At 37.5% G+C, this 27,810-nt stretch overlaps 2 protein-coding genes across 2 annotated transcripts in view; both read left to right on the top strand.

Moving 5' to 3' along the window:
- SPAG16 (sperm associated antigen 16) overlaps positions 1–15,869 on the top strand; it is an 849,807-nt gene extending 833,938 nt beyond the window's left edge. Inside the window, exon 16 of the mRNA XM_059702463.1 lies at positions 15,607–15,869. Within this exon, the coding sequence (XP_059558446.1) occupies positions 15,607–15,782 (176 nt within the window). The 3' untranslated portion in view covers positions 15,783–15,869. The remainder of the gene's footprint in view (positions 1–15,606) is intronic.
- Positions 15,870–16,620: 751 nt separating this feature from the next.
- VWC2L (von Willebrand factor C domain containing 2 like) overlaps positions 16,621–27,810 on the top strand; it is a 30,612-nt gene continuing 19,422 nt past the window's right edge. The window contains exons 1-2 of the mRNA XM_059704856.1: positions 16,621–17,270; positions 19,582–20,044. Of these exons, the coding sequence (XP_059560839.1) occupies positions 19,655–20,044 (390 nt within the window). The 5' untranslated portion in view covers positions 16,621–17,270; positions 19,582–19,654. The remainder of the gene's footprint in view (positions 17,271–19,581; positions 20,045–27,810) is intronic.

Here is a 27,810-nt window from a genome sequence, read left to right on the forward strand (position 1 = left end):
ATATTAGAAATAAACTACAATAAAAACAACCCAAAATACTCAAACACTTGGAAGCTGAATACCATGTTATTAAATATTGATTGGGTTACCAATGAGATCAAAGAAGAAATTATAAATATCCTGGAAACTAATGACAATGAAAACACAACAATCCAAAACCTATGGGACGCAATGAAAGCAATCCTGAGAGGGAAGTTTATAGCTCTACAGGCCTATCTCAAAAAACAAGAAAAAATGGTAGTAAATCATCTAACTCTACAACTCAAAGAATTAGAAAGAGAGCAGCAAAAAAACCCCAGAGTGAGCAGAAGGAAGGAGATAATAAAGATTAGAGCAGAAATAAATGACATAGAGACCAAAAAAATAATACAGAAAATCAATGAAACCAAGAGCTGGTTCTTCGAAAGGATAAACAAGATTGACAAACCTCTAGCCAGGCTCACCAAGAAGCAAAGAGAGAGGACCCAAATAAACAAAATCAGAAATGATAGGGGCGAAATAAGAACAGACCCCACAGAAATACAAATGATTGTTAAAAAATACTATGGACAGCTCTACTCCAACAAACTAGACAACCTGGAGGAAATGGACAAATTCCTAGAAAAATACAACATTCCAAAACTCAATCAGGAAGAATCTAAAAATCTCAATAGGCCAATAACTATGGAAGAAATTGAAGCAGTCATCAAAAAGCTTCCATCAAACAAAAGCCCCAGACCAGACGGCTTCACAGGGGAATTTTACCAAACATTCAAGGAAGAACTAAAACCTATCCTCCTCAGACTACTACAAAAAATTCAGGAGGAAGGAACACTTCCAAGCTCATTCTATGAAGCCAGCATCACCCTAATACCAAAACCAGGTAAAGACAACACAATGAAAGAGAATTACAGGCCAATATCCCTCATGAACATAGATGCCAAAATCCTCAACAAAATCTTAGCAAATCGGATCCAGCAGTACATCAGAAAGATCATACACCATGACCAAGTAGGATTTATCCCAGGGATGCAAGGATGGTACAATATCCGCAAATCAATAAACGTGATACATCACATAAACAAATTGAAAGAAAAAAACCACATAGTCATATCAATTGATGCAGAAAAAGCATTTGACAAAATCCAACACCCATTTTTGATAAAAACTCTCAGCAAGGTGGGAGTAGAAGGATCATACCTCAACATAATAAAAGCCATATATGACAGGCCCACAGCCAACATCATACTCAATGGACAAAAACTAACACCATTTCCCCTAAGAACAGGAACAAGACAGGGATGCCTGCTCTCACAACTCCTGTTCAACATAGTACTGGAAGTATTAGCCATTGCAATTAGACAAGAAGAAGAAATAAAAGGCATCCAAATTGGAAAAGAAGAAGTAAAACTGTCCTTATTTGCAGACGACATGATATTATACATACAAAACCCTAGAGACTCCATCAAAAAACTACTAGACTTAATACATGAATTTGCCAATGTAGCAGGATACAAAATTAACCCCAAGAAATCTGAGGTATTTCTATACACCAATAGTGAACTTTCAGAAAGAGAGATTATAAAAACAATCCCATTTACCATCACACCAAAAAAATTAAGCTACCTAGGAATAAACTTAACTAAAGAGGTAAAAGGCCTCTACTCAGAAAACTACAGGACGTTGAAAAAAGAGATAGAGGAAGACATAAACAGATGGAAGAACATACCGTGTTCATGGATTGGTAGGATCAACATCATTAAAATGTCCATACTACCCAAAGCAATCTATAAATTCAACGCACTTCCCATTAAAACACCAACAGCATACTTCACAGATCTAGAACGAACTCTCCAAAAATTCACCTGGAATAAAAAAAGACCCCGAATAGCTGCAGCAATCCTGAGAAAGAACAAAGTAGGTGGGATCTCAATACCAGATATCAAGCTGTATTACAAAGCCACTGTTCTCAAAACCGCCTGGTACTGGCACAAGAACAGGCATATAGATCAATGGAATAGAATAGAGAGCCCAGAAATCGGCCCGAACCAATATGCTCAATTAATATTTGACAAAGGAAGCAAGAACATACAATGGAGCCAGGATAGCCTCCTCAATAAATGGTGTTGGGAAAATTGTACAGATATATGCGAGAAAATGAAACTAGACCACCAACTTACACCATACACAAAAATAAACTCAAAATGGATAAAGGACTTAAATGTACGACAGGAAACCATAAAAATTCTAGAAGAATCCAAAGGCAAGAAAATCTCAGACATATGCCGAAGCAATTTCTTCACTGATACAGCTCCTAGGGCACTTGAAACTAAAGAGAAAATGAACAAATGGGAGTACATCAAAATAAAAAGCTTCTGCACAGCAAAAGAAACCATCAACAAAACAACAAGAAAACCCACTGTGTGGGAAAACATATTTGCCAATGTCATATCTGATAAGGGCCTAATCTCCAAAATTTATAGGGAACTCATACAACTTAACAAAAGGAAGATAAACAATCCAATCAAAAAATGGGCAAAGGACCTAAATAGACACCTTTCAAAAGAGGACATTCAGAAAGCCAAGAGACATATGAAAACATGCTCAAAGTCACTAATCATCCGAGAGATGCAAATCAAAACAACAATGAGATACCATCTCACACCTGTCAGACTGGCTATCATTAACAAATCAACAAACGACAAGTGCTGGAGAGGATGTGGAGAAAAACAAACACTTGTGCACTGCTGGTGGGAATGCAGACTGGTGCAGCCACTATGGAAGACAGTATGGAGTTTCCTCAAAAAACTAAAAATGGAACTCCCATTTGACCCTGTGATCCCACTTCTAGGAATATATCCCAGGAAACCAGAAACACCAATCAGAAAGGATATATGCACCCCTATGTTCATAGCAGCACAATTCACCATAGCTAAGATCTTGAAATAGCCTAAGTGCCCATCAGTAGATGAATGGATTAGAAAACTGTGGTACATCTACACGATGGAATACTATGCTGCTGTAAAAAAGAAGGAACTCCTACCATTTGCAACAGCATGGATGGAACTGGAGAGCATTATGCTAAGTGAAATAAGCCAGTCAATGAAGGAAAAATACCACATGATCTCACTCATTCATGGATAATAGAGACCATTATAAACTTTTGAACAGTAATAGATACAGAGGCAGAGCTGCCTCGAACAGGTTGTCAAAATGCAGCGGGAAGTCCGGGGAAAGTTGGGGGGCAGGAGGGAGGGGTATAAGAGATCAACCGAAGGACTTCTATGCATGCGTATATGCATAACCAATGGACATGGGACGCTGGGGAGTGGGCAAGGCCAGGGGATAGTCAAGGGCGGGGGGAAAAAAAAGACACATATGTAATACCCTTAGTAATACTTTAAACAATAAAAAAATAAAAAAAATTGAAGTTTTCATTAAACTTGTGGTATAAAATATAAGCCTTCAGGACTGTCTCTACTCATGTATAATGGGGAAGAGCTATCAGACTATGAAGCGCACTTTACCTTAGCTCAGCTGATCCCAGAACTGAACTGAAAATGGGTTTTCTGCTGACATCAGCCAAGGCTTTTCTGAAGTTTTTGCATAGCTCCAGGTGCATGGGGTCCCTGAATAAATGTTATTTCAACACTGTTCAGCTGCAGAGATGAGGACCAAGTTAGGAAACATGTCTACCAGGATTTCTTAATGAACGCAGGTGGTGTTTTATATTCTAAATAAATTCAACAATTAGAACATTTTTAGGACTTTAGGTGCATTTCACAAAGGGTTTCTGTAATATTCAGAAGATAGCTCATGTAGAAAAGTATCTGCTCAAGAAAACATTCATTCATGCTCTCCTAGTAAGAGGAACATATTTTTAAAACTACATGTGATAAGACCAAAAGTTTTATTCCTAGCAAGGAAGGCACTTTTTGGATTTATTAACCTGCTAAAGTTTGGGAATTTCTGCACTATCAAAGAGCTGTCTTCCTAAACAAAAGTGGATTTTACATGGAAGATAAAAAGTAATTACTGTATTTGTTTAAAACTGTTTCTTGGCAAACATATGAAGCATACTCTGTGGGTAACTCAATAAGTAACATCCATAGTTTAAGTAATGGTAGGTTTTTATCTTCAACCTCTATTTGTTGTATCCATTGGACATATTATCTAATTCTAAGTAAGATAAACCTATATGCTTGACTCTTCAATCAAGATATTGAAGCTCTCTCCATTGTCATGTTTAAGACATGCGTTTCTACCCAGAGATATTTGAAATACATTTCTTTTTTACCTATATTTATACTTTGACACCAGTTAATCTTCATTCAAGAAGTTCTACCTAAAATAGAAAAGTTAAGACCCTTAAGTGTGTAAATAGTAAAAATACTGAAAAAGTTTTAAAATTGTTGTAGCACTTAAGCACTCAAGCAAGTTAAATGTCCAAGTAATCTATTTCTTTTTCAGAAATGTATTGATCAAGCGATGGGATGCAAAATAAACTAAATCAAATTTCACATCTCTTTCAATGGTGTTTTTGAAATTCTGAGTAATGACTCAGGTTGAGCCATTAATGCAAATCCTCAAAACTTAAATAGTTTCATTTTGGGGCATCTTTTAAAGAAACAACAGATGCCTCTTCACATGCATTCTAAAAATCAATAGAATTAATCAATAATGCTCTCCACAGGTAATAAATGCTGAGAAGCATTTCTGCCTATCTATATTGATCAAGAGAATTGCTTCAAATTGCTTCTGATGTGTATAAAAATCATTTCCTTATTGATCAAAGACTCTCTTTTCCTCTTTGATATGTAATTTCATATATGGCACACAATTGTTCTAGACTTCATTCTTGTGTATTTGTGATAAAAAATTTCCTATGATCTGTCCTATGAGACTAATTTGAATGAAACATAAAATGGGTGTTTTTGTTTTCTTGGGGGAATGCATTGCTTAATATTTAATCAAAGAATTCATCATCATAAGAAATTACTGAAGTTATTTTTAATGAGAAATATAAGATGTATTTCACTCACATTTTATTGTTTAGAATAAGCTTAAAGTTTTGAGTCTGCTTCTATTTCTTATAACAATTCCATTTAATTCACAATGATGCTATTTCTGATGGTATAAGTAGTAGAAAACAGCATACTTTTAGCCAAGTGTTGATTCATAATATTGCTGGGAAATTATATTTTTGTAACAAGAGCTAACATGTAAGTGAATTGTGTGACCTTTTTGTTAATATATATGTTAAGTGTATATAGATAAAGTAATAAGAAAAGTTTATTTCTAAATTAGTTTTCTAAACAGCGTCATTAGATCCAGCCTCTACTGAGTCTGATTAAATAGGACTCTGTTCATCGTTGGCACAAACAATATATGTATCCACAGTTGCCTTGGTTAGCAGTGATGGCAACTGATGGTTCACTGAGCAAGTGTTATTAGACAAATTAAGAAATTTTCCAAAAAAAGCTCAACTTCTAACTCTTGATACATTAACTAGCATTGTGAATTACTCCTCCAATAACAACAACAACAAAAAATACTCAAAGATTCCTGTCAATAGGAGTTAGCAAATTTCATAACCTACACTCCCGGTTTTCCTTCTCTAGATGTTCCATCAAAAAATGACATTATTTTGTCCAATGAATACACCACCATGGAATGTGTTACGGAACCAGTATCTTCATAAAACTTGACCAAAAGTTTTCATTCATCTCATAATTTTTATTTTGAATATCAGGGAATATAAATTGTCATATTGACAACTGAGGTCCCAATATCTCTATCTCATATCATTAATTTTAGTTTAACAATTTAATTTTGTCCTTTTCTGAAGGAATCTTTAATGTAAAATAAATTAAGTTGAACTCTATTTTTAATATTTTTTGTTGATCTCAGAGAGGGAGAGAGAGATAGAAACATCAATGATGAGACCGAATCATTGATCTGCTGCCTCCTACATGCCCCACACTGGGAAATCAAGCCTGCAACTTGGGCATATGACCTAACCGGGAATCAAACTGTGACCTCCTGGTTCATAGGTCAGTGCTCAACCATTGAACCACGCCAGCCAGCTGGGCACGTAGAAATATTTTAACCAAACAAAACTGTTTCTTTTTTCATGAACAATTTGTGTATTTCCAGAAAGCTAATTGCACAGTAAGACTCTCAGAGTCAATAAGTGCTATTAGGGTAACCATAGAAGTTAAATTTTTGAAATATTTCTTGCACTTAAGTAGAAATTAATTTTAAAGTATTTCTAGGGGCAGGCAAAGATTCAGCTGGGAACTAGAACTGCACACCCAAGAGATGTTTACTCTGACTCATGCTATATTTTAGTGAGGGCAGCTTAATCACAGTGGGAGAAACGACATTGAGCCAATCAATAACAATTCATCCGGAGGTATTAAGGTATGACGCAGAGGATAAGAGCATGACTTTTTGGAGTCAGACCAGCCTCAAATCCAGACTCCCCTACTTATAATCTGTGTGGCCCTGGAGAAGTTGCTTTTATCTCTCTAAGCCTCATGTTCCTCCTCTGTGAAGCAGGGTATGTGCTAGCTTTGCCCAATTGAAATATAATGTGAACTGCATATATAATCTTACATTTTTACTAGCTACATTTTCAAAAAGCAGGGAAATTATAAAATGTATATTATTGAATCCATTATATCCAAAATAATATCACATATGTAATCAATATAAAAGTTATTAATGCATTTTTTCATATCAAGTCTTCAAATTCTGGTGGGCATTTTACAATTATAGCACATTTCAGTTTGCACTAGCTGCATTTTAAGTTCCCAATAGCCATGTGTGAGTCACAGCTGCTATAATGGATAGCGCAGGTATACAGCTACCCCATAAGGATGTTGTAAGGATAAAATGAGACAATGTGTATAAAGGGCTTGGGATAGTACTTGGCAAATAATAGCACTAAAAAAAGAGAGTTGTGAAAACTGTTTCTATTTCTATTGAGTATTGAGTATTGACTCAACAGCCAGTGTGCTAAGATTGGGGGAGGGAAAAATATGGCATAGCCCCTGTGCTGAGTAATTACAAATTTAAGAAGGTAGGCCAAACACATAGTTAACTGTTATTTATGTCATCCTATTAGCACATGGTTGGTATGGATAAAATGCAAAAATATGTTCAAAAGAGGAAGATCACTTGGGATGCCTTATACTGACTTATTGAAGAAGGTAATTTTAAACTGAGATTTAATAAGTAAGTGGTTTTTCTTTAGGAAGATATAGTTAGGAATCAAGGAGACAGCTAAGGAAAATATTTCAAAAGGAATAATAGGAGTAACAATCCAAACTTGGGGAAGTGAAAAATATATTCAACAAATAATGGCAAATTCTTTGATGAACACAGGGTTCAGGCATGAGAGTGTACCTGGGTAAGTAAATTCTATAAGCACTGGGACCATTATTCAGTGTGAGAGGGGAATGGGAAAAAAAAAAAAAAGCAACAATTTGGGAATCAAAGATCACCCAGGTTCTACAACTGCCATGAATACGTTTTCTTATTTGGGGCAGGTCAGTTTATCTCATCTGTTTTGTTGGGGTCTTAAACAGAGTTTATTGTTGCTGCTGCTGCTTTTGTTGTTCTATTCAAAGTTGTGGTATTTCAAGATGGGAGTGACATAATTGAAGTAACACCTTAGAAATTAATATAGGTAGACTTAAAAGTAAAGACATTCTAACAAAAAAAATCAATTGGAGCATCATTTCAATTGCCCTGACCTCCAAAGTTAAGGATTTTAATATTGTAGACCTAGCAGTTGGAAATGGAAAGGTTATAGAAAATTAATAAAGAAGAATGGATAGAACTTGGGTTGAGGATGGAGAGGGAGAACATGGGATAAATGAAATAATGCCCTTTGGAATCTGGAAAAAAAAGAGAATTTAGTATTTGAAATAGAAATGGAAGAACTAGAAAAATAATTTTCCTGAGATATGGGAAGGGGTATGAGTTTTTTTAGTTAGCAATTGGGTACAATTTTTCTATCTGACTTATTTCATTTAACATAATATCCTCTAAGTCCATTTATGTTGTCACAAATGGCAAGATTATGTATACTTTTATTGCTGAATAATATTCTATTATATATACTACATCTTCTTTATTTATTCATATATTGATAGATACCTGGTTTGCTTCCATATCTTGGCTACTATAAATAATGCTGCAATTAACATAGTGGTGCATATACCTTCAAATTAGTGTTTTATTTCCCCCCCAAATAACCAGAAGTGAAATTGTTGCATTATAGAATAGTTTTATTTTTATTTTATTTTTTGAGGTGCCTCCATACACTGTTTTCTATAGTGGCTGCACCAATTTACAATCCTATCAACAGTGCATTATGGGTTCCCATTCCTATACATCCTCTCCAACACTCATCTGTTGACTTTTTTGTAATAGCCATTCTAAGAGGTGTGAGGTGACATTTCATTGTGATTTTAATTTGATTATCTTGATGATTAGTGATGTGGAACATCTTTTCATGTATCTAATAATGTAAATCTCCTTTGAAGAAATGTCTATTCAGGCCCCCTGTCCATTTTTTTAAATCCCCACCTGAGGACATGTTTGCTTGTTTTTAATTGATTTTAGAGAGATTGGAAAGGGGCGGGAGAGAGAGAAATATCAATGTGACAGAGAAACATTGATAGGTTGCCTCCCCTACCACCCTGACTCGGGATCAAACCCACAACCTGGATATGTGCCCTGACCTGGATTTGAGGAATTGAACCCGTGACCTTTCAATGTACAGAACAACACTCCAGCCAACTGAGCCACACAAGCGAGGACCTCTGCCCATTTTTTAATTGGATATTTTTTTGATATTGAGTTGCTTGAGTTCTTTATATACAGGATAGGGCAAAAGTAGGTTTACAGTTGTTCCTATGGAAAATAATACAATAATCCTATATAATAAAAGTGTAGTATGCAAATTGTCCCCTTGACCAGAAGTTGTCAAGAAGTTCAACCAGGTCGTGGTGCTGGCCGGGAGAAGGGAGGGAGGCCCCGACTGGCAGCTGGCAGCTGCTAGGGACCCTACCAATGCATGAATTTTGTGCACTGGGCCTCTAGTTAATAAATAACAGCCAACAAATAAATGCTGTGTTTAATGTATTCATAAATGTATGCCCCCATCTTGAATTTGGGGTATTAATTCCTTATTGGATATGTCATTTGCAAATATATTCTTTCAATCAGCAGGTTGTCTTTTTATTTTGTTGACTAGAGACCAGGTGCATGAAATTCATGCATGAGTAGGGTACCTAGGCCTGGCAGGTGATCAGGGCCGATTGGGGCCTTCCAGCTGCTAGCCGAGGCCTCCCTTCATTTCATGCCACCCCCTGGTGGTCAGCACATGTCATAGCGAGTGATCGAACTCCTGGTCTCCCGGTCGAACTCCTGAGGGGACACTTTGCATATTAGCCATATATATATATATATATATATATATATATGTATATATATATATATATATATATATATATATATATATATATATATATATATATATATATATGTACTAGAGGCCTGGTGCACAAAAATTTGTGCACTCGGGTGGGAGGGGGGGTCCCTCAGACTGGCTTGTGCCCTCTCGCAGTCTGGGACCCCTCGGGAGATAACGTCCTGCTGGCTTAGGCCTGTTCCCGGGTGGCAGAGGGCAGGCCCAATCCCGAGGTGCAGCCCCTGGTTGGGCTCAGAGCAGGGCAGATTGGGGAGTTGGGGCGCCGCCCCGTGTCATGCACAGAGAAGGGCGGATTGGGAGGTTGTGATGCCACCCTCAGTCACGCTCAGGGTAGGGCCGATTGGGGGGTTGGGGCACCGCCCCCTGTCACACTCAAGGCAGGGTCAATGGGGAGGTTGTGACGCCACCCCCTGTCACACACAGAGCAGGGTCGATCAGGGGGTTGGGGAGCTCCCCCCTGTCATGCACAGAGCAGGGCCCATCAGGGGCTTGGGGAGCTCCCCCCTGTCACTCACAGAGTAGGGCCAATAGGGGAGTTGGGGCACCGCCCCCTGTCACACACAGAGCAGGGCGATCAGGGGGTTGGGGCGCTGCACCCTGTCACACTCAGGGCAGGGCCAATGGGGAGGTTATGGCTCTACCCCATCACACACAGAGCAGGGCCCGTGGGGGAGGCGGGGTTGGGGTGCCACACCCTGTCACACACAGAGCAGGGCTGATCAGGGGGTTGGGGAGCTCCCCCCATCAGGCACAGAGCAGGGCTGATCAGGGGGTTGGGGCGCCTTCCCCTGTCACGAACAGAGCAGGGCGGATAGGGAGGTTGTGGCCCCACCCCCTATCACACACAGAGCCCCAGGGCAATCAGGGGGTTTGGGCGCTGCCCCCTGTCACGCTGATCCTGGTGCTGGGAGTCCTCTTGGCTCCTCTGATCCTGGTGCCGGGAGGCCTCGCGGCTCCACTGATCCAGGTGCTGGAAGGCATATTACCCTTTTACTATATAGGGTAGAGGCCTGGTGCACAGGTGGGGGCCAGCTGGTTGAAGGGTGTCCTGGATCAGGGTGGGGGTCCCCACTGGGGTGCTTGGCCAGCCTGGATGAGGGGATGATGGCTGTTTGCAGCTGGTCACACACCCTTCAAGTTGGGGGTCCCCACTGGGGTGCCTGGCCAGTCTGGGTGAGGGGCTAAGGGCTGTTTTCAGGCTGGCAGGTGACTGAAGCTCCCAACTGCTCCTTTTTTTCTTCTTTTTTTTTATTCTGGGCCAGCTTTAGCTCTGGCTCCAGCTCTGAGGCCTCTGCTGCTGAAAGCAGGTATCTGGTTTGTTTGGGTTCTATAATCGAAACAATGTATAACTCCAGCTCTGAGATCCCGGCTCACTGAAAGCAGGTTTCTGGGGGTTTGCTTAGCTTCTATATTTGTAACTATGTTTCAAACTGCAAGTTCAGAGGCCGGCAAGGCAGGCGGGGAACGTTGGTTTTCTCCGTCACTGAAGCAAGCAAGCCTCATGTTAGTTTCAAGTTTCCTGGCTGCCGGCCGCCATCTTGGCTGGCAGTTAATTTGCATATTGCCCTGATTGGCCAATGGGAAGGGTAGCGGTCGTACGCTAATTACCATGTTTCTCTTTTATTAGATAGGATATGGTTTCCTTTACTACACAAAAGCTATTTAGTTTCATGCAGTCTATTTGTTTATTTTTGCTTTAGTTGCTCATGAACAAGGAGACATATTAAAAAAAAATAGGCTGTGCCCGGGTGGTGTTGCTCAGTGGTTGAGCATCAACCTATGAACCAGGAGGTAGATTCAATTCCCAGTAGGGCCCATGCCCATATTGCAGGCTTAATCCCCAGTGTGGGGCATGCAGGAGGCAACCAATCAATGATTGTTTCTCATCATTGATGTTTCTATCTCTCACTCTTTCTCCATTCCTTTCTGAAATCAAATAAAATGCTTAAAAAAATAAATAGTGTTGAGATCGGTATCAGAGTTCACTGCCTAGGTTTACTTCTAGGAAGTTCATGGTTTCAGATTTTGCATTTAAGCCTTTAGTCCATTTTTAGTTTATTTTTGTATATGGTGTAAGAAAGTGGTCCAGATTTATTTCAATTTGTATGTATCTTTTCTCAATACCATTTATTAAAAACATTGTCATTTCTCTATGTTCTTGCCTCTTGTCATAAATTAATTGATCTTCTAAGTGAGGGGTTATTTCAAGGATTCCTATTCTGTTCCATTGATCTATGTGTCTGTTTTTTGTTTGTTTGTTTGTTTGTGCTGACTCCATACTATTTTAATTACTATAGCTTTGCTGCTTTCAATATTCCCTCTTTAATTTTTCCATTTTAATTACAGTATGTCTTGGTGTGTGTCTCTTTGGGTTCATCTTGTTTGGAAGTTTAGGAAAGTTTTCAGCCATTAAGGTCCCTTAAACTATCCTCATTTTTAAAAATTCCTTTCTTCTTTTTTCTTTTTCTGATTGGGTGATCTCCACTATTTTGTCTTCCAGGCTACTAATCTATTCTTCTGTATTATTTACCTGCTATTTAATGCCTCTAGTTATACACACACACACACACACACACACACACACACACACACACACACACACACACACATATATATATATATATATAATTTATAATTTGATTGGTTTTGTATTATACATTCTAACTCTCTGTTGATGCTCTCACATAGTTTCTCTTTTCTTCTCTTAAATTTGATGAGCAGCCTTAAGACTATTACTTGGAATTCTTTATCAGACAAATTAGTGATTTCCATTTCATTAGAGGTTTTTACTCTGTTTTTGTTTTTTTCTTGTTCTTTAATTTGGAACATATAGTTTTGCCTTTTCATTTTGTTTTACTTTCTATGTTTGTTTCTATGTATTAGATGAAACAGCTATCTCTTCCAATCTTGAAAACATTGACTTGAATAGGAGCAACCTTTTTGTGGATGTTGGGTGGGTTTTGTCATGCCAGTTGGAATGTAAGTGGGTGTGTGTGCCTCCTGGGGCATTCTGGTGGGCCAGCTGGCTGGGGCTGCAGCAAGTTCTGGCCTAGGTGGCCATGGCATGATGTTGGAGACCTTGCAGGGTGGTTAGAGGGCTTGGATCAAGCTCCACCCACACTACCCAGGAACAAAAGATAATGATTTAATGATAATTATTTCACTTTTCTTTACGAGCTGTGATTCTGTTTGTAAATAATGGGGCTCACGAATACCTCTGGTCCTAGAAAGTTTCCACACATGCTGAACGTCCCTGCAGTTCTCTACCTATTTGGCAGTAAATGGAATCTTTTCATGCTTAGTCTAAGAGCTCTTTAATACCCTAGAACAGGTGAGTCTGTCTGCAAGTCCCCTCAGGCATATTTCCCCCTACTACAAGTCACATGTGGGAGTGGGGTTCCCATGATTTTCATGTCTCCATCTCTCCTACCCTTCTCTATGTGGTTTCTCTCTCATTTCATGTGCAGAAGCTATTCAGCCCTTAGTTCTTTAGGAGGAATTATTTTATATGTAGGTTTATATTTGTTATGTTCATGGGAGGAGGTGAGTTATGGGGCTTCTTACACTTAAGTTCAGGGCCATATTCACCTTAATGCATTATACTTTCAGTAAAATTAAACATGGTTATGAATTTATACCCCTAGTTCAAGTAAACCTGAAAAACCTTACCATAAACTTGCTGACTCAAGTCTGTTCTAGCAAAGACGTTTTTTAAAACACCTGAGGCTGTGCTGCTGAATTATATAATCTTATCATTAAATCCCAACATCATTTCCTCCATTTTATTACACAAACTTTTGGAAATCATCAAGAACCTTTATCATTATTTCTAATTATAATTTTTACAGATTTGAATTGAACAAAAGATAATGATTTAATGTTAACTCTTTCACTTTTCTTTATGGGCTTTGATTCTATTTGGTTTCAAAAATAGTAAATAATGTTTACCCCCTTCCTAGCCGTAATGTGAAGACTACAAAGAAGAAAGTTGTTTTATTCTTAGAAAAGTCACAAGCAGCTATTGCGCGTAGAGGCAGGAAGTGAAATCCACATGCAGTGCTTCTGTCAGCAAAGACTTTGTAGAAGAAGGTTTATAATAAATATTCACATCTGCTGCTTTGGACACTTTAATCCATCCTAAGGATCTTTGCTGTGTCAGGCTTTGTTCTAGATGAAGAAGCCCAGTAGTTATAAAGGTTTGCAAATAAGCTATATTTATCATGGTTAGCTTTCTTTTTATAACTTTTTTTCTGTCTTAGAGATATCCATGAAAATTTTTAGTATAATTTGTGATTAAATATTTCACCGTGACTCTATGGTGCTGTCATATAGAATTTTCATCATGGGATAGACAAATTCTATTTTCACAATATATCACCTACTTATAATTTGTCAGGAAGTCATCATTGATAACAATGCTACCTGGATGTGGAAAACATAACTCAAAGTGCTTATGATTAAATGCTAGCTTCTGCAATAGACAAGTTTCTTAATTTTTCCAAACCTCTCTTTTTTCATCTATATTACTATTATTTTTAATTATTAGATTATGATAGGGATTATATGAAATTATCCATGTTATGTAACTAAATCTAGTATCTAGCATGTTGAATTTCATGAATTTTAAATGTTTACTAAAATGGTACTATATGCCTTTTAAGTTGTATTAGATAATTCCAGGAATTGTACTAATATTATATTTGTTTAACCCATGTACTGAACTTATATAAACGTAATCTATTGTTTTTACTTACCTCCACATTTCCTGATATTTTGCTACTGATTTTTTTAAAATAAAAGTAGTTAGAATTGAATTACTGATGTATTTTTCCTATAACAAAATTATCCACTCATAAAAATATGGTATGAAAATCATGAGTATACTTTGTGTTGCATTTAGTTCCCTATGTAACAAAAATTTAACTAAATTTTTAATTTTTAATTAGAGTAATAAAAACCAAAGTTATCTTTAAAATGGAGGTATTTTCACTTCAACCCCAAAGAAATTTGTTGTGTCACAGTTTTTAAATAATAACTGTATTATTATTACAGTCTTAAGTAACAATTTAGTATAATTATAATAAAACAGCTTACATATAATACAAATTTTAAAATATAAATAAATTATATACTATATATGTGTATACCTTTGCCATGGATATATTTGAAGCTTGTGTTTTTTTTAAAGGAAAGCTGTGTTGCTTAGTGCTTTCAACCTCATCTCCTCAATATTATTTATTAATCCCAAATTTAAGGAGTCTAGCAGAGCATTTGATGACCTCTGCATATAAAGTCAGTAACACATTAGATTTTACTTTTTCAATTTTAAATTTTTATAATTTAATCATTCATGTGTCTTAATTTTGACTGGAATTGTTTTCTATACATTCAGGACTTAGTTCATATTTAATGACTGGTATCTAACACAAAACAAGTTTATTGAATTAAAATTAAAACAAAATATATATTGATCTCACTAATATGTGGAATATAATGAACAAAATAAACTAAGGAACAAAATGGAATCAGAAGCATGTATATATGGGACAAACTTGCCGGTGCCCAAGGGGAGGGGGTGCGGGTGACTGGATAAAGAAGGTGAAGGAAGCCTGGCTGGCTTGGCTCAGTGGTTGAGCATTTACCTATAAACCAGGAGGTCATGTTCGATTCCTGATCAGGGCACATGCCCAGGATTCAGGCTCCATCCCCAGTAGGGGGCGTGCAGGAGGCAGCTGATCAATGATTCTTTCTCATCATTGATGTTTCTCTCTCTCTCTCTCCCTCTCCCTTCCTCTCTGAAATCAATAAAAACCTATTTTAAAAAAGGTGAAGGGATCAGCTAAAGAACATATATGCATACCCATGGGCATGGACAATAGTTTGGCGAAGGCCAAAGGAGGTGGGAGGTGGGAGGTGGGAGGTGGGAGGTGGGAGGTGGGGGTGGGTGGAGGTGGGCAAAGGGGGGGGGGAGTGGGACAGCTGCAATTATGGCAACATTAAAAATTTTTAATGCAAAACTATATATCTTATTGCTTATAAACTGTGACTGAGGAAATAAAACTTTGATTCTCCTCTTTCTCTCTCCTCTCTCCCTCTCTCCCTCTCTCTCTCTCTCCCTCCAGGTCGAGTATTAGCTCAGGCGAGTGGCAATGGCGTTATTCATTTGCTAGATCTTCAATCGGGGCAGATTTACAAATTGGTGGGCCATGAGAACGAAGCTCACACAGTGGTGTTTTCTCATGACGGAGAGAGTCTGTTTTCCGGAGGCTGTGACGGCACTGTTCGAGTGTGGTCTTGATGGTCAGCATATCCCACTGCAGAGGGCTTTCCCTACAAGGCTTGGGAATGCCTCATGCAGTCCCAGTCCAGTAAATACCCGATTAAGTATGCGAGCAGGTAACATTTACAATTTGCTTTAAAACATGCTTTGAATATATATTTTAATGCTCATACTGTTACCAATAAAAAAACAAAACTTTCTGTTCATTTATTTGTGTCTGCGTCTCTTTTTTTCTTCTCTTATTTTGATAAGATTTTAGAAACAGAGCATTTTTGCTAGAGGTTTGGAAGAAACAGCTTTACAATGACGCCTAATGACAGACTAGATGAATTACAGGAGATTGATTTTGAATGTTAGAGAACAAACTGGAGGAGAACCAGGCTACTTTTTAAAAAATCAAATTTAAGCTTCAGGAAGACCTGGAGTTTAACCATGTAGCACAGGGAACGTGTTTCTTCAACTGAAGAGTCAATTAGAATTGGACGGCATACATTTTTGAAGATTCTTTGACAACCGTTATGCTTTGTCTATTAATAATAATCAGAGAACTGCAGCTGGTTTAAATCTAAATGCAAGGCTCTTCCCGAACTTTCATCACTGCAGCCCATCCAAGAATGCATTAAGTATAATTACAATGTTTATTCTTTATTGTAATTCAATGCAAATAAGTAAATAAGTATCTCGCACGTAAAGTGCCCCCCCCCAACCCCCACTCCCCCACCCCCTGCCCCGTGCATGCATCAGCTGTGTAAAGTGCGACTGCTTAGAGAACACCAGCCTGGTCTAAAGAAGCAGCTCGGGATTTCGACCCTGATGGGCTCAGAAGCCAGTTGGCGCTGTCCGCGGTGCTGAGGAATTCCCGGCTGCCGGCAGAATGAGCTCCAAATCAGCAGTCTGCAAACTGCTCTCAGTGATGCAGAAACCCAGCTAAAGTTGCTCCTTTCCTTCACGTCCACAGTTAGTATTTTCTGGCGTGTGAGAAGGGATTCGAGCAACATATTGTGGATGATGCTGATGCCGTTGCCAGCGGAGCGGGTTTTAAGCGACAGCATGCTGTTGCTGTTTGTGATCCACCGAGCCTAGCCAAATCACCTCTGCTGCCGTAGCAAACACTGTGTAAGTGAACCCATGTGTGGAGGAGGCGTAATCAGCCGGGAAATTTCATAGAAGGATCTGAGAAAATGCTAAAAACAAGTTCAACATGATTCTGCTACTTGAGTCTGGATTTCTACAGGACCAGCATTGCTTCCTGCTTTGAATTTTGGAGACAGGTCCAAAGCGTATTTCTTATGTGTGTCTGCTGTATTTCTCTCCGGAAGGGCGGGAGACTGCTTCTTGACTGTGGTTTGAAATGAGGGGTAGAGAGAATGGATTGCCTTTAATTCAAGCCTGAAAATGCGTTCTTTGGACAATTAAAGAGGAACTGCTTTTCTAAAACATACCTGATCTTTTAGTTCATATTGGTCTATGACCCCCATCACCACTATTAACCTCCAGAGTGATTAGGTAAGTGTATCTTATGACATGAGTTATGTTTGTTTTCTCAAAGAAATAAATGCAGTCGTTTTAAATGATATGTAGCAATGTGGGGAGGGGAGGAGAAAGTTTAGCTGGAAAGTGTTCTTCCATTCAGCAATGTTTGCTTGCTTATTAAAAATCTTCAGATAAATATTTTATTGGGTTTCTCTAATATTTTTATCTTAAATAGTGCCTTAAACTGCACTAAAGCAGCTCAGTTATGAAGGGGAATTTTGTAATAGCTTAAGAACTTTATTATATTAAAAAGAAAACCATGTTTTTCTTCATGCAGATTTTAAAAGGTATTTCATATAATAAAAGCATGCTTAATGTTTATATAAAGTGGATATTACACCCATTTTTACCTTTAAATATACATTTATTATAACCTGACATTAATGCCTACCTGTAGCTTACAGAGATCATTTCTGTCTATGTCCTTTTGAAGCAGAATGATATGGTTATTTTATATGGCTTATTTTGTATGTATTAACAGTTACTACTGGAATACTATAAAGAAGCACAATATATTTTTTCTTCCAGGGTAAACTTTATATATATATATATATATATATATATATATATATATATATATATATATATATATATATATTGCATGCCTTAATTAATAAAATACATATGCTTTTTTTTCAGAAGCTTCTGTAATGTTTATAGCCTTTGTAGTAATTTAAGAGAAAAAAATGCTTTGTCAAAGGGAGCTTCCAGATTCTCAAGTAGAATTATAGGTTTGCATTTTTTTATTCTGTCATGACTCATTATTTTTAACATATTTCAAAGGAAATTCATCTCATTTATCATTACCTACCCAAAAGGATTTAGAGAGCACTTTTCTTTTTAAGGGAAGGCATGAACATACTTCATTCTATTTTACTATTACTAGAATTTGCATATCTAATTTAAAATGCAAATATTATAGGTTCATGCCATCTTTACCTGATTTAAAAGTATCATCTGTATGTTAGACTGAAAAGAGATGGTTTATCATTGCTCCTATTATAATCTGAAAATAAAGCAATAAATAATATTCACAAATGATCTGAAAAATGTCCGATATACAATTTTAGTGATTGTTGGCATAAAGCCAGAATCATTTAAATAGACAAATGAACTATTTGACAACACTTTTACTTATGTATTATTCCCTCAAGTCGGTTTCCCCAGAGTTTTTTATGAGTTAGTCACTCTAAACATTTAAATGAGTGTTGCTAGTGGGCAGCACTCCACACAAGCACTAATGCTATGTGAAGTTTACAAGAGTCAATGCCACTAAACTAATAAGGAATATAAGTAATATTTTCTATGAATGGCAACTCCTCATTACTATTCTATGAAATCAATAGTTTTAATCTGGCATATTTGTGCAAAATATCTTTTGCATGTCAAAGGAGAGATATGTATTCAAGATTGTTAAGTGGTACTTATTATATATTAAAGTGATACATTCAAATAGTATTACACAAATTCTAGATTCCAGTTGCTGTACAAATTATCTGATACATTTTTCCTGCCCACTAGGAGCTTACTCTCTGAGTAAAATAAAGATGTGGACAATAGTATGAATATATTTATTTTTAAGTAATTATTTTAAATGCAAGGAGTTCTCTTGTATCATTTTTTATTTTAAATTTTCTTTCTCTCATTCACTCTAGAATAGCTATCTGTTTTTCTTCTTGGCTATATTTCAAAATCCAGATTTAAATTTACTAAAACAAGAAACCCTTATTGAGACCATTGTTGTTCTCCAACTATGGGCATAAAGAAGCCAGAAGGCCTTTATAATAGCTCCATTCCAATTACAATTAACATTCAATTGTTGGTTTCTTCCCTTTCTCTTAAAAGTAGAATTTTTCTCACTAATTTCATGAGTTTTTGTACAGATGGTTATAATGCATATACACTCTCTATCACTGACTAGTACAATTTAAAGAATAATAGAAAATGTAAATTCAAGTATTCTGAGTTATTGGTAAGTAACCACTTGTAAAATCACCCTTTGAGGTTCAGTAAAATAATCTATTACAAGTTAGAAAAAGCCAGACCTTTAAAAATCAGAAGGTGACTTCAAGCTTAAGGTTCCTATCTGAAAGAACTCCATATATGTTGCCAAGGATCAAGTCTCTAGACTTCATAATAAAGCATAGATAGTTGCATGAACTTAGTCTACTTCAAGTCTATCTTCCAAACAGATCCCAAATAAACAGGTTAAGAGCATAGGGTTAAATAAATCTACATTTTCTGTATATATGTCAAATTACTTCTTAAAAATATCTATTTTCAGCCTACCCCTCCCCATGGAAGGAGCTGAGTATATTCAGTAGTAGGAGCACATCCAGAAGCCTTTGAGGAGGGGGATGGCTCTTCATATTCATGAAGCTTGCATACTTCTCTTGGTCATCCCCGGATTGGTCAACTCTGCTGCCATCAGTCATGAAGACTATCCTGCCGATGAAGGGGACCAGACCTCCAGTAATGACAATCTGATCTTCGATGACTACCGAGGGAAAGGGTGTGTGGATGACAGCGGCTTTGTATACAAGTTGGGAGAACGATTTTTCCCAGGGCATTCCAACTGCCCTTGTGTCTGTGCTCTGGATGGACCTGTTTGCGACCAGCCAGAATGCCCTAAAATTCACCCAAAGTGTACTAAAGTGGAACACAATGGATGCTGTCCTGAGTGCAAAGAAGTGAAAAACTTTTGTGAATATCATGGGAAAAATTACAAAATCTTGGAGGAATTTAAGGTATGAGCTACCATCCATGTTTATTGAATACTAACTTTTCACACCACATACTTAGTAAATTATTACATTAAAATTAAAGCTGGAAAAACATTTTTAAATTTCCCTTTAATTTACAATAATAACCCAGTTAGAATATGTACCACTGTAGTCAACAAATAGCTAACTGGTTTGTTGAGCAATACCTAAAGGGTTTCACAATAATTTTTTCTTTCAGAATTATTTGTGGCATGCTGCCATCTTTTTTCCCTTAAAATTTTCTTCTGTGTTATTACAAAGTGTATTTTCTGATGGAAACACTGAATTGGAAGCTATATGTCTATTAAATTAATGTTTAAATTTTATAAGATTTTTTTGATGTGGCTTGTTAGCCTGTATTTGGAGCCATTTAACCATAACCTAGGACTATCTGTTCAGTGTATGGAACTGCAATGCTAGAGAGACACAGTTTTGAACTATGGTCTTCATATTAAGAATATGCACTGGACCTACTTCTTGTGGAGCAGAGTCCCCATTCTGTTCTCTGATCATTAGTTTTTTGGGTATTTTTACTTACAGGATCCTAGAGTGTACTGAAATTTTATCATAGTCCATTGTAAAATGTGGTTAAAAAAAAAAAGACTAATTTTTCAGCCTCCATGGTATTTCCTGGCCTTTCTTTTAGCCTTTTATCATATTTTCAAGTAACTTGGAGCTCATTTTTCTCTCCTTTTTAGAGTCTCTTTTCTCCAATGGCTAGTTTTAATTAGGGGTTCTTACAAGCCAGATTGGAGCCCTGAGGCTATAAATTAATGTATTAAATTATCCTTCTGAAATGCAATGGCAGTTTGTGCCATGGACTGCCTGTCATCCTGATGACTTGATTTAAAAGATTTTAATTTCATGTAACCAAGTTCAGTGACAAAGTCTCAGAACCTTATCAGCAGAAGAAGATATAGCTAACTTTCAGGATGGCTGTGTATGTGTGAGAAGAATGTTCAGTCATTAGCCCTGACCAAACTCCTCCACAAGAGTCAAATGGGAAATGAAGTCAGTGTGTGGAAGAAAGGTTTTAACTAGTAATAATGAGAGCATTCTGTATATTAGCCTTTCATTGCATTCAGTCCATTTCAGATTGTGGGTATAAACTAGTTCCAAGTTACCCAAGGAAAACCAATCATTCTAAAGATTCCTAAAGACAGGAGAGGGCTTTTAAAAATAATTATCACATTCAACCATCTTACGCATAAATGTTATTCTAGACTTTTCTCTTTCATGTATTAAAATACTTTGTGGCATAACATTGAGAAGAGGCCTGAGAGTCTAGTCAAATTACCATTACTGACATCAAATAATAGTAGAGTGTAATACATTTAATAATAACTTTATGGTCTCTAAAATATTGGATACATTTTGGCATTGGCAAAATTAGGTTTACAATTGTATGTGGAACACTTTATTCTTGTATTATTTATTTACTTATTATTTATTATTATCGACCTACTTTTGCCTGGGCCTGTATGTTCCTGCTGTAGTCATTATTTAACTCACTGATGTGAACAAGTTTTCCACCTAACTCTCTATGTCATGAGATCTTTAAATGTGTGTGTGTGTGTGTGTGTGTGTTTTAAGATGCCACTTATCTACAACAATTTAAATATTATCTAGAACAAATTTTTAAGAATGTGGAGCTGAGACAAAGCAATTTTGTTACTTGTCCAAATTGTCAAGTTATTTTCCCTATTCCTAAATACTGCCCTTCTAACTAAAGCCTACAGGGCCTCTCAAAGCACTCTGGCTCAAGAGCCAGATAGACCAGGATTCAAATCCCAAGTGATTACTTAGACTCAAGACTTTGGAAAGAGTCCTTAAACTTTTTTGAGCCAGACGGCTAAAAAATGACCATCATAATAATTATTTTTCTTTGGCGGAGATATTAGAAAGATTTAATGAGATAATTTATGCAAAGTTAGCAGCCTTGTGATGACTGGTACACAGGAGATATTGAATAAATGGCGTTCTCATTCCTCTAAATTTTAATGTCCAGGGATTTACTCTAAGTTGTAAATTCTCTATGACTTCGTCTACATTTTATAATGGAAGACCAATATTAAAAGTCATTCAACTGAAAGAATTCCAAAACTTTTTTTAAACTGTTCTATTTATCTATGTGAAGTATATACACCTAAGTAAATATCAGCCATAACCTGCTATCTTGATTTTCTTTCAATTCAGCTTGCAAGAGACAAGCATTTAATTTTTAAACATGTAAGAAAGTTTCATATAATAATCTTATTATGGAGGTTATGTGATGAGATATGCTTACTTATAATATATTCATCTACCAAGCATTTACTGGATTGTTTAGTATATAGGATACTATAGATGTATTTATATACTTACATTGGAAAGTAAGATATTTAGAAGACACAATCTCCACTCATGGAAAAGCATGGACAATGTGGAGAGAGATGGGATGGGGGGTGGGGCAGCTCTCTAAAGTGTGTTACTGTGAAGCTCAGCACCAAGAAAGGTGGTGTCAGAAGCTTATCAACATGCTGTAAGGTTTTAGTCAACAAACTTTCTTTTCCTTCACGATGGTCAAAATTGAGCCTATTTTAAAAGAAGCAATTAAAATTGATCTGGAGAGATTAAAGTGCCAAAGAGGAAACTGCTTGAGCAAAATCAAAGACTGGGGCGAATAAAATCTGCAGAGAGAGGAGGAGGAAGAGAATAACAAGAAAGAAGCTGGATCTTATGAAATCCTATTATGATGAGAAAAGTAAATTTGTATATGTTTTGGACAATGGAGAGAGGAACTTGAATACTGGGCCAATATATTTAGATTCAGTCTAAAGAATAACAAGAAATAAAATGCAGGTTGTTGTGCATAGAGATGACCTAGTTTAATATGGTTTTTTAAACCTTGTAACTAAATAGAGCATTGATTAAGTGCTGAAGATTAATTGATGGCTGGGGAGGTGAGACTGTTGCAGAAAACAAAGAATGAGATGACCAGCATGCATAAGTGCACAAACATTCAGGACTGTGTTTAGGATAAAAATCTAAATTGCCTAGTATAGCCTAGATTCTACTCATCGACCTCTCCAAACACTTCTCTCAGGGGCTTCTCTTCCCTGTTTGCTTGTACATGCTGTCCCATACTTTTCCACCATCACATACTTGTATAAATTCCAGAAGATTACTTCAAAATTCCATTTAAATCTCATCTCCACTGGAAAGCTCTCTCTGATTGTTCTACTGCAGGATCTTGAGCTGGGTCTCACTCTTCTCCTGTATCGTCGCACAGCATGCTGTGCACAGCATTAGAACAAGAACCGTAATCCTAGCCAGGCACTGTTAAAACCTTTATATGTATTAACATGCACGTCATTTCATAATATCAGTATGAGTATTATACTTTTTTAGCATTGTTTTACAGACAAAACCAAAGCATCAAAGTGGAAGTAGCTTGCCCAACCTCATATAGCTCTAAAGTGTATGAAGTAGGATTCACACTCAAGCAGCCTGGCTGCAGAATCTCAGCTCCTCACCACCTCTGATGCCTTCATTGCACTACAGTAATATAATTTGATACAGCCTGTCACTCCTGCTGGACAGTGAACCCTGTAAGCCTAGGGACAGAATTATCTTTTTTCTCCTCTACTCCCAACCCTAGCATTACATGAACCACAGTGCAGGCATCCAATACATTTTTGGTGACACATGAGACAGATTATAATTGAACTCATTGAATAGAAAAGTCAATTAGAGTGTCTTTAAAATACCTTAGTTTCTTTCTGTTTATGTGTTGATCTCTTCATTTTAATTAGTTAAAAGAAGCACTCAACCTTCAGATAAAGAGTAATCTTTGGGCCCCTAAAGATGACACATCTTGTTTACAGGACATCTATTTCCATCCTGTGACTTTCTACTTGTCTCCTTCCCTCTTTCTAAGCAAGGCTCATCTTGGAGTCTGCCTCCCTCCCAGAGCCATAATGACCACCTACTGTTTTAGGTGTGCTGTCTCACTCTACACAGTTGCAAAACATGTCTCTCCTTCAATCTTCTCTGATCACCAAATTCAAATGTAAATTGGGCCACAAGTGTCACCAATATGAAGAATAATGTTATGTATAAAGGTTGGATTTTTTTTCAACGTGACAGATGCTAGCTTTGAAAATGGATTTCTCTACTTTTTATGAAAACTTTAAATTTCCCAGTGTTCTAGTAATATTGTATTAAGATAAAGGTCACTATATAGTAGATTTTCTCATCTTTCTTTTGTGTGTACCCAGGCAAAAAGACAGTAGGCCTACTTCTGAAGAGATAAGGATTATAAATAATACATTACAATAGCATTTTCTACAAAAAAAGGTTGATTGGAAATGTAGGCTCTGTCAGCTTTGGCTTAACTATCTTATGCTGAGTTTCCCAAAGGGAGAAATAGTTTCTTATTTTGCTCAGTATTTTTATCACTCTCACTCAGCTAGAATTAGCCTTTTTGGATTTTTTTTATACTTTAAAACTCGTACTGATTTAGTTTTAGGTCAGACACTGAAGGTTATCCTACATGCAGCTGGAAGAGATGGTTCAGCTTGTACACAGCCTGTCGCACTTTAACGTGATTTTCTCCAGTCCACACCCAGTGTCCTTCATTCAGGATTTGGCTTCACTCAAGATCTTCCTTTCTCCGCAGGCGTTGACTTCTGTCCTTTTCCCACTGCGGGCCAAAGACAGCAGGTCAGGGTTTTGATTCTTACTTTTATTGTTTTCAGTGTGATTGTTTTCTCATTCCGCACATTTTATGTACATGTTGTTGCTTTAAAAAAAAAAAAAAAGTCAACATATTCTCCCACTGTGGTAGGCTGCCTACTTTTTGCCCTGAATTTTGCATTACTATTTAAATCTGGATGAAAGAAGCAAAGAGGACAAAAAAATTAATCACTTGGAGTATTTTGCCAAACCATCCCTCCCATAAAAACTGTAGATACCAGTAAGGTTTGAGAATTGACTTGCTCTTCAGTGGGTACCTGCACAGGAAAATAGGCTCTCCAGCTTTCTCATTCATCTGTGCCCATCATGAATGTCCACTCTTGTAGCATTAAATCCATAAAGGTGTTTGAGCAGAAAGGAAAATTCTAATATGGAGAAAGAATGGAAGGCAACATGTTCTGGGAACTAAGGACCAAATGTGTGAAAAAATAGGGGAAGGTGGTAGCTGTAAAGAAATCTCAATTGAGAGAACTAATAGTTAACACCTTGCAGAAGCACAATTCACTGCACCTCACCCACCCACCACCATTGCACCGTTTCTATGAAAGGCACCGTTTCTATGAAAGGCACCATTTCTATGCTTGCACTAGGAAAGGGGAACAGAGTGCATTTTCCAGAGAAGTTGTAGGTGGTGGGAAGAGCACCAGGTATCTGACCAGTGGGGTCAAACTTAACCTGGCTTCAGCAACCTTGGTACTTGGGTTCTGGCTAGGAAAGAACTCAGATTAAGACTGAAACTGTAAGAGAACATTCATTTGGTAAATTGCAGAGGCAGAAGAATTAATTCCTAGAAGAAATAGGCTTAGGAAACAAGTATGGGTGTAAAGGAAGGGCCCTTGGAGCTTGGGAGTGAGGAAGCTAATGGTAAGGTATGGTAAGGTGCCTAGGGAGGAGGGAGAGAGAGATGAAGAGAGAGAGAGAGAGAGAGAGGAGGGTAGGAAAAGGCTTGGGAATGCTCCCAGGAGGGAGAGCACACAGGGTCCTCCATCCTAAGGGTTTTAAGGGTGGAGATTTTAGGGAAGGTCCCAGGAAAAGATCTTAATAGAATATTTAATAGCCTTCCAGGTGTATCCATTCAGGATTGTGGTCTCCACTGACTGATTGGCTGGCACCAGGGCATGGGGGTCATTATTCCATGAAGCTGGTTCTGACATCAGCCATGGCTGGTTTTGTTGCTTATTTGCGCCTAGAACTGAAATATAACTGAGGTTAAGATACTTTCTCTAGGGAGGAAAGGTCAGGGAGTCCAAACATCATGACCAGAAATATGCTAGGGGAGGAAAAGTCATCCTGGGGGTGAGGTCCCACCCTACAAATTGATTATCCATTGCTAGGCACCTGCATCTTTCCAACTTGATGGCTTTTTGTTATTGTTGTTGTTAATCCTCAAGGGAGGATATTTTCTATGGATCTTTTAGAGCAAGGGTCCTCAAACTTTTTAAACAGGGGCCAGTTCACTGTCCCTCAGACTGTTGGAGGGCCGAACTATAATTAAAAAAATATATATGAACAGATTCCTATGCACACTGCACATATCTTATTTTGAAGTAAAAAAAAAAAAAAAAAAAAACGGGAACAAATACAATATTTGTATTTGCCTGTGGCCCGCGGGCCGTAGTTTGAGGACCCCAGTTTTAGAGAGAGTGGAAGGGAGAGCGGCAGACAGAGACAAATAATGATGTGAGAGAAACACATCAATTACACGCCCCGACCAGGGAGGAGCCTGCAGCCAAGGTACGTGCTCTTGACCAGAATCAAACCTGGGACCCTTTGGTCCACAGGCCAGTGCTTCATATACTGAGCCAAACTGGCTAGGGCATGGTGACCTTCTGTACCTGGCCCATTGTCCTTGCTCTGCTTATGTCTGTCTAACTGCCTACACCGTGTGAAGGTTGTATTTATTCTAATAACAAAGAAACGTGTAGATCTTGAGTATATGAGTGAGATTTTTAAATTTTTTTTTTCAAGAGAGGTTTTACAAATTCTGGACAAATGGTTAATGGAGTTGCCAGGGACACTTCTAAGATTCCATCTAAAGAAAGTCCTCAAAACTATCATAATTTTATATAATAATAATAATTATTGCGGATCTGTGTTGAGATTGAGAAGACTAATTCTACAGTTGCTGACTGTACAAAATAACTTCTGTTTTGCAGAGTACATTGTGGTTTTTTTAACATTAAAATGGCCTTTGAGTAAATTCAGGAATGGCTTCTCCTTTAAAGTTTCTACAAAAATACCACAGATGAAGTCATTCCCGTCAGTGATGACGCTTGCTCACCTGAGGCTCAGCCGGCAAGCAGAACACACAGTCTCAGAGTGAATGTTCTCAGTGGGAAAGTCCTGTCTTTGTAAGTAGCTAGGGAACTACTACTTAATACGTATAATCTCTGACCAGTTTCAGAGAATAGAAGTCAAATTTCTTAAAACATAAATTTAGAAAGTTCCTTGTACCTTTCCTCCTTTTATATTGTGCTCACTAGGCATTTTTAATGCTATAAAACTATACTGAATCTAGGAAATAGATCAGATTTTTACAATAATTTTTTTTTCAAAAACTCCAGTGATAAGTGGGAATGATTTTCTTAATGTTTTGGGTTGTTTTTTTTTTTAAATGAGGGAGTGAGTATAAATGGCTTCCAAGATAATCCTGGAAAGGGTGAAATAGTCTGTTGTCAGTTGGAACAGGTCTCTTGCTTTTAAATTTTAGGAGAATTGATAGTCAGACAGCCCTTGGGTGAGTTGTATGTAGAAATAGTTTTTCATGCTTGTCCACTGATATATATCGCTGTCCTTTGTATTGCAAGATGCTGCTGCTAATGATGGTAGCCGTGCGATAAGAGTGACTACAAAGATTTGTGACTTGGCTTCTGTGCCCTGTGCACATGGGCAATCCGTGTTTGATTTGCAGCCACATCTGAGATTTGTGGGGATTGTCACTGTGAGGGACTATCTCAGAGTTGAGGTCAGCCATCAGCCATTTTGCAGACACTTCAGCCCATCCCTTACTGACT

This window comes from Myotis daubentonii, chromosome 7 (assembly GCF_963259705.1).
Source record: "Myotis daubentonii chromosome 7, mMyoDau2.1, whole genome shotgun sequence".
NCBI lineage: Eukaryota > Metazoa > Chordata > Mammalia > Chiroptera > Vespertilionidae > Myotis > Myotis daubentonii.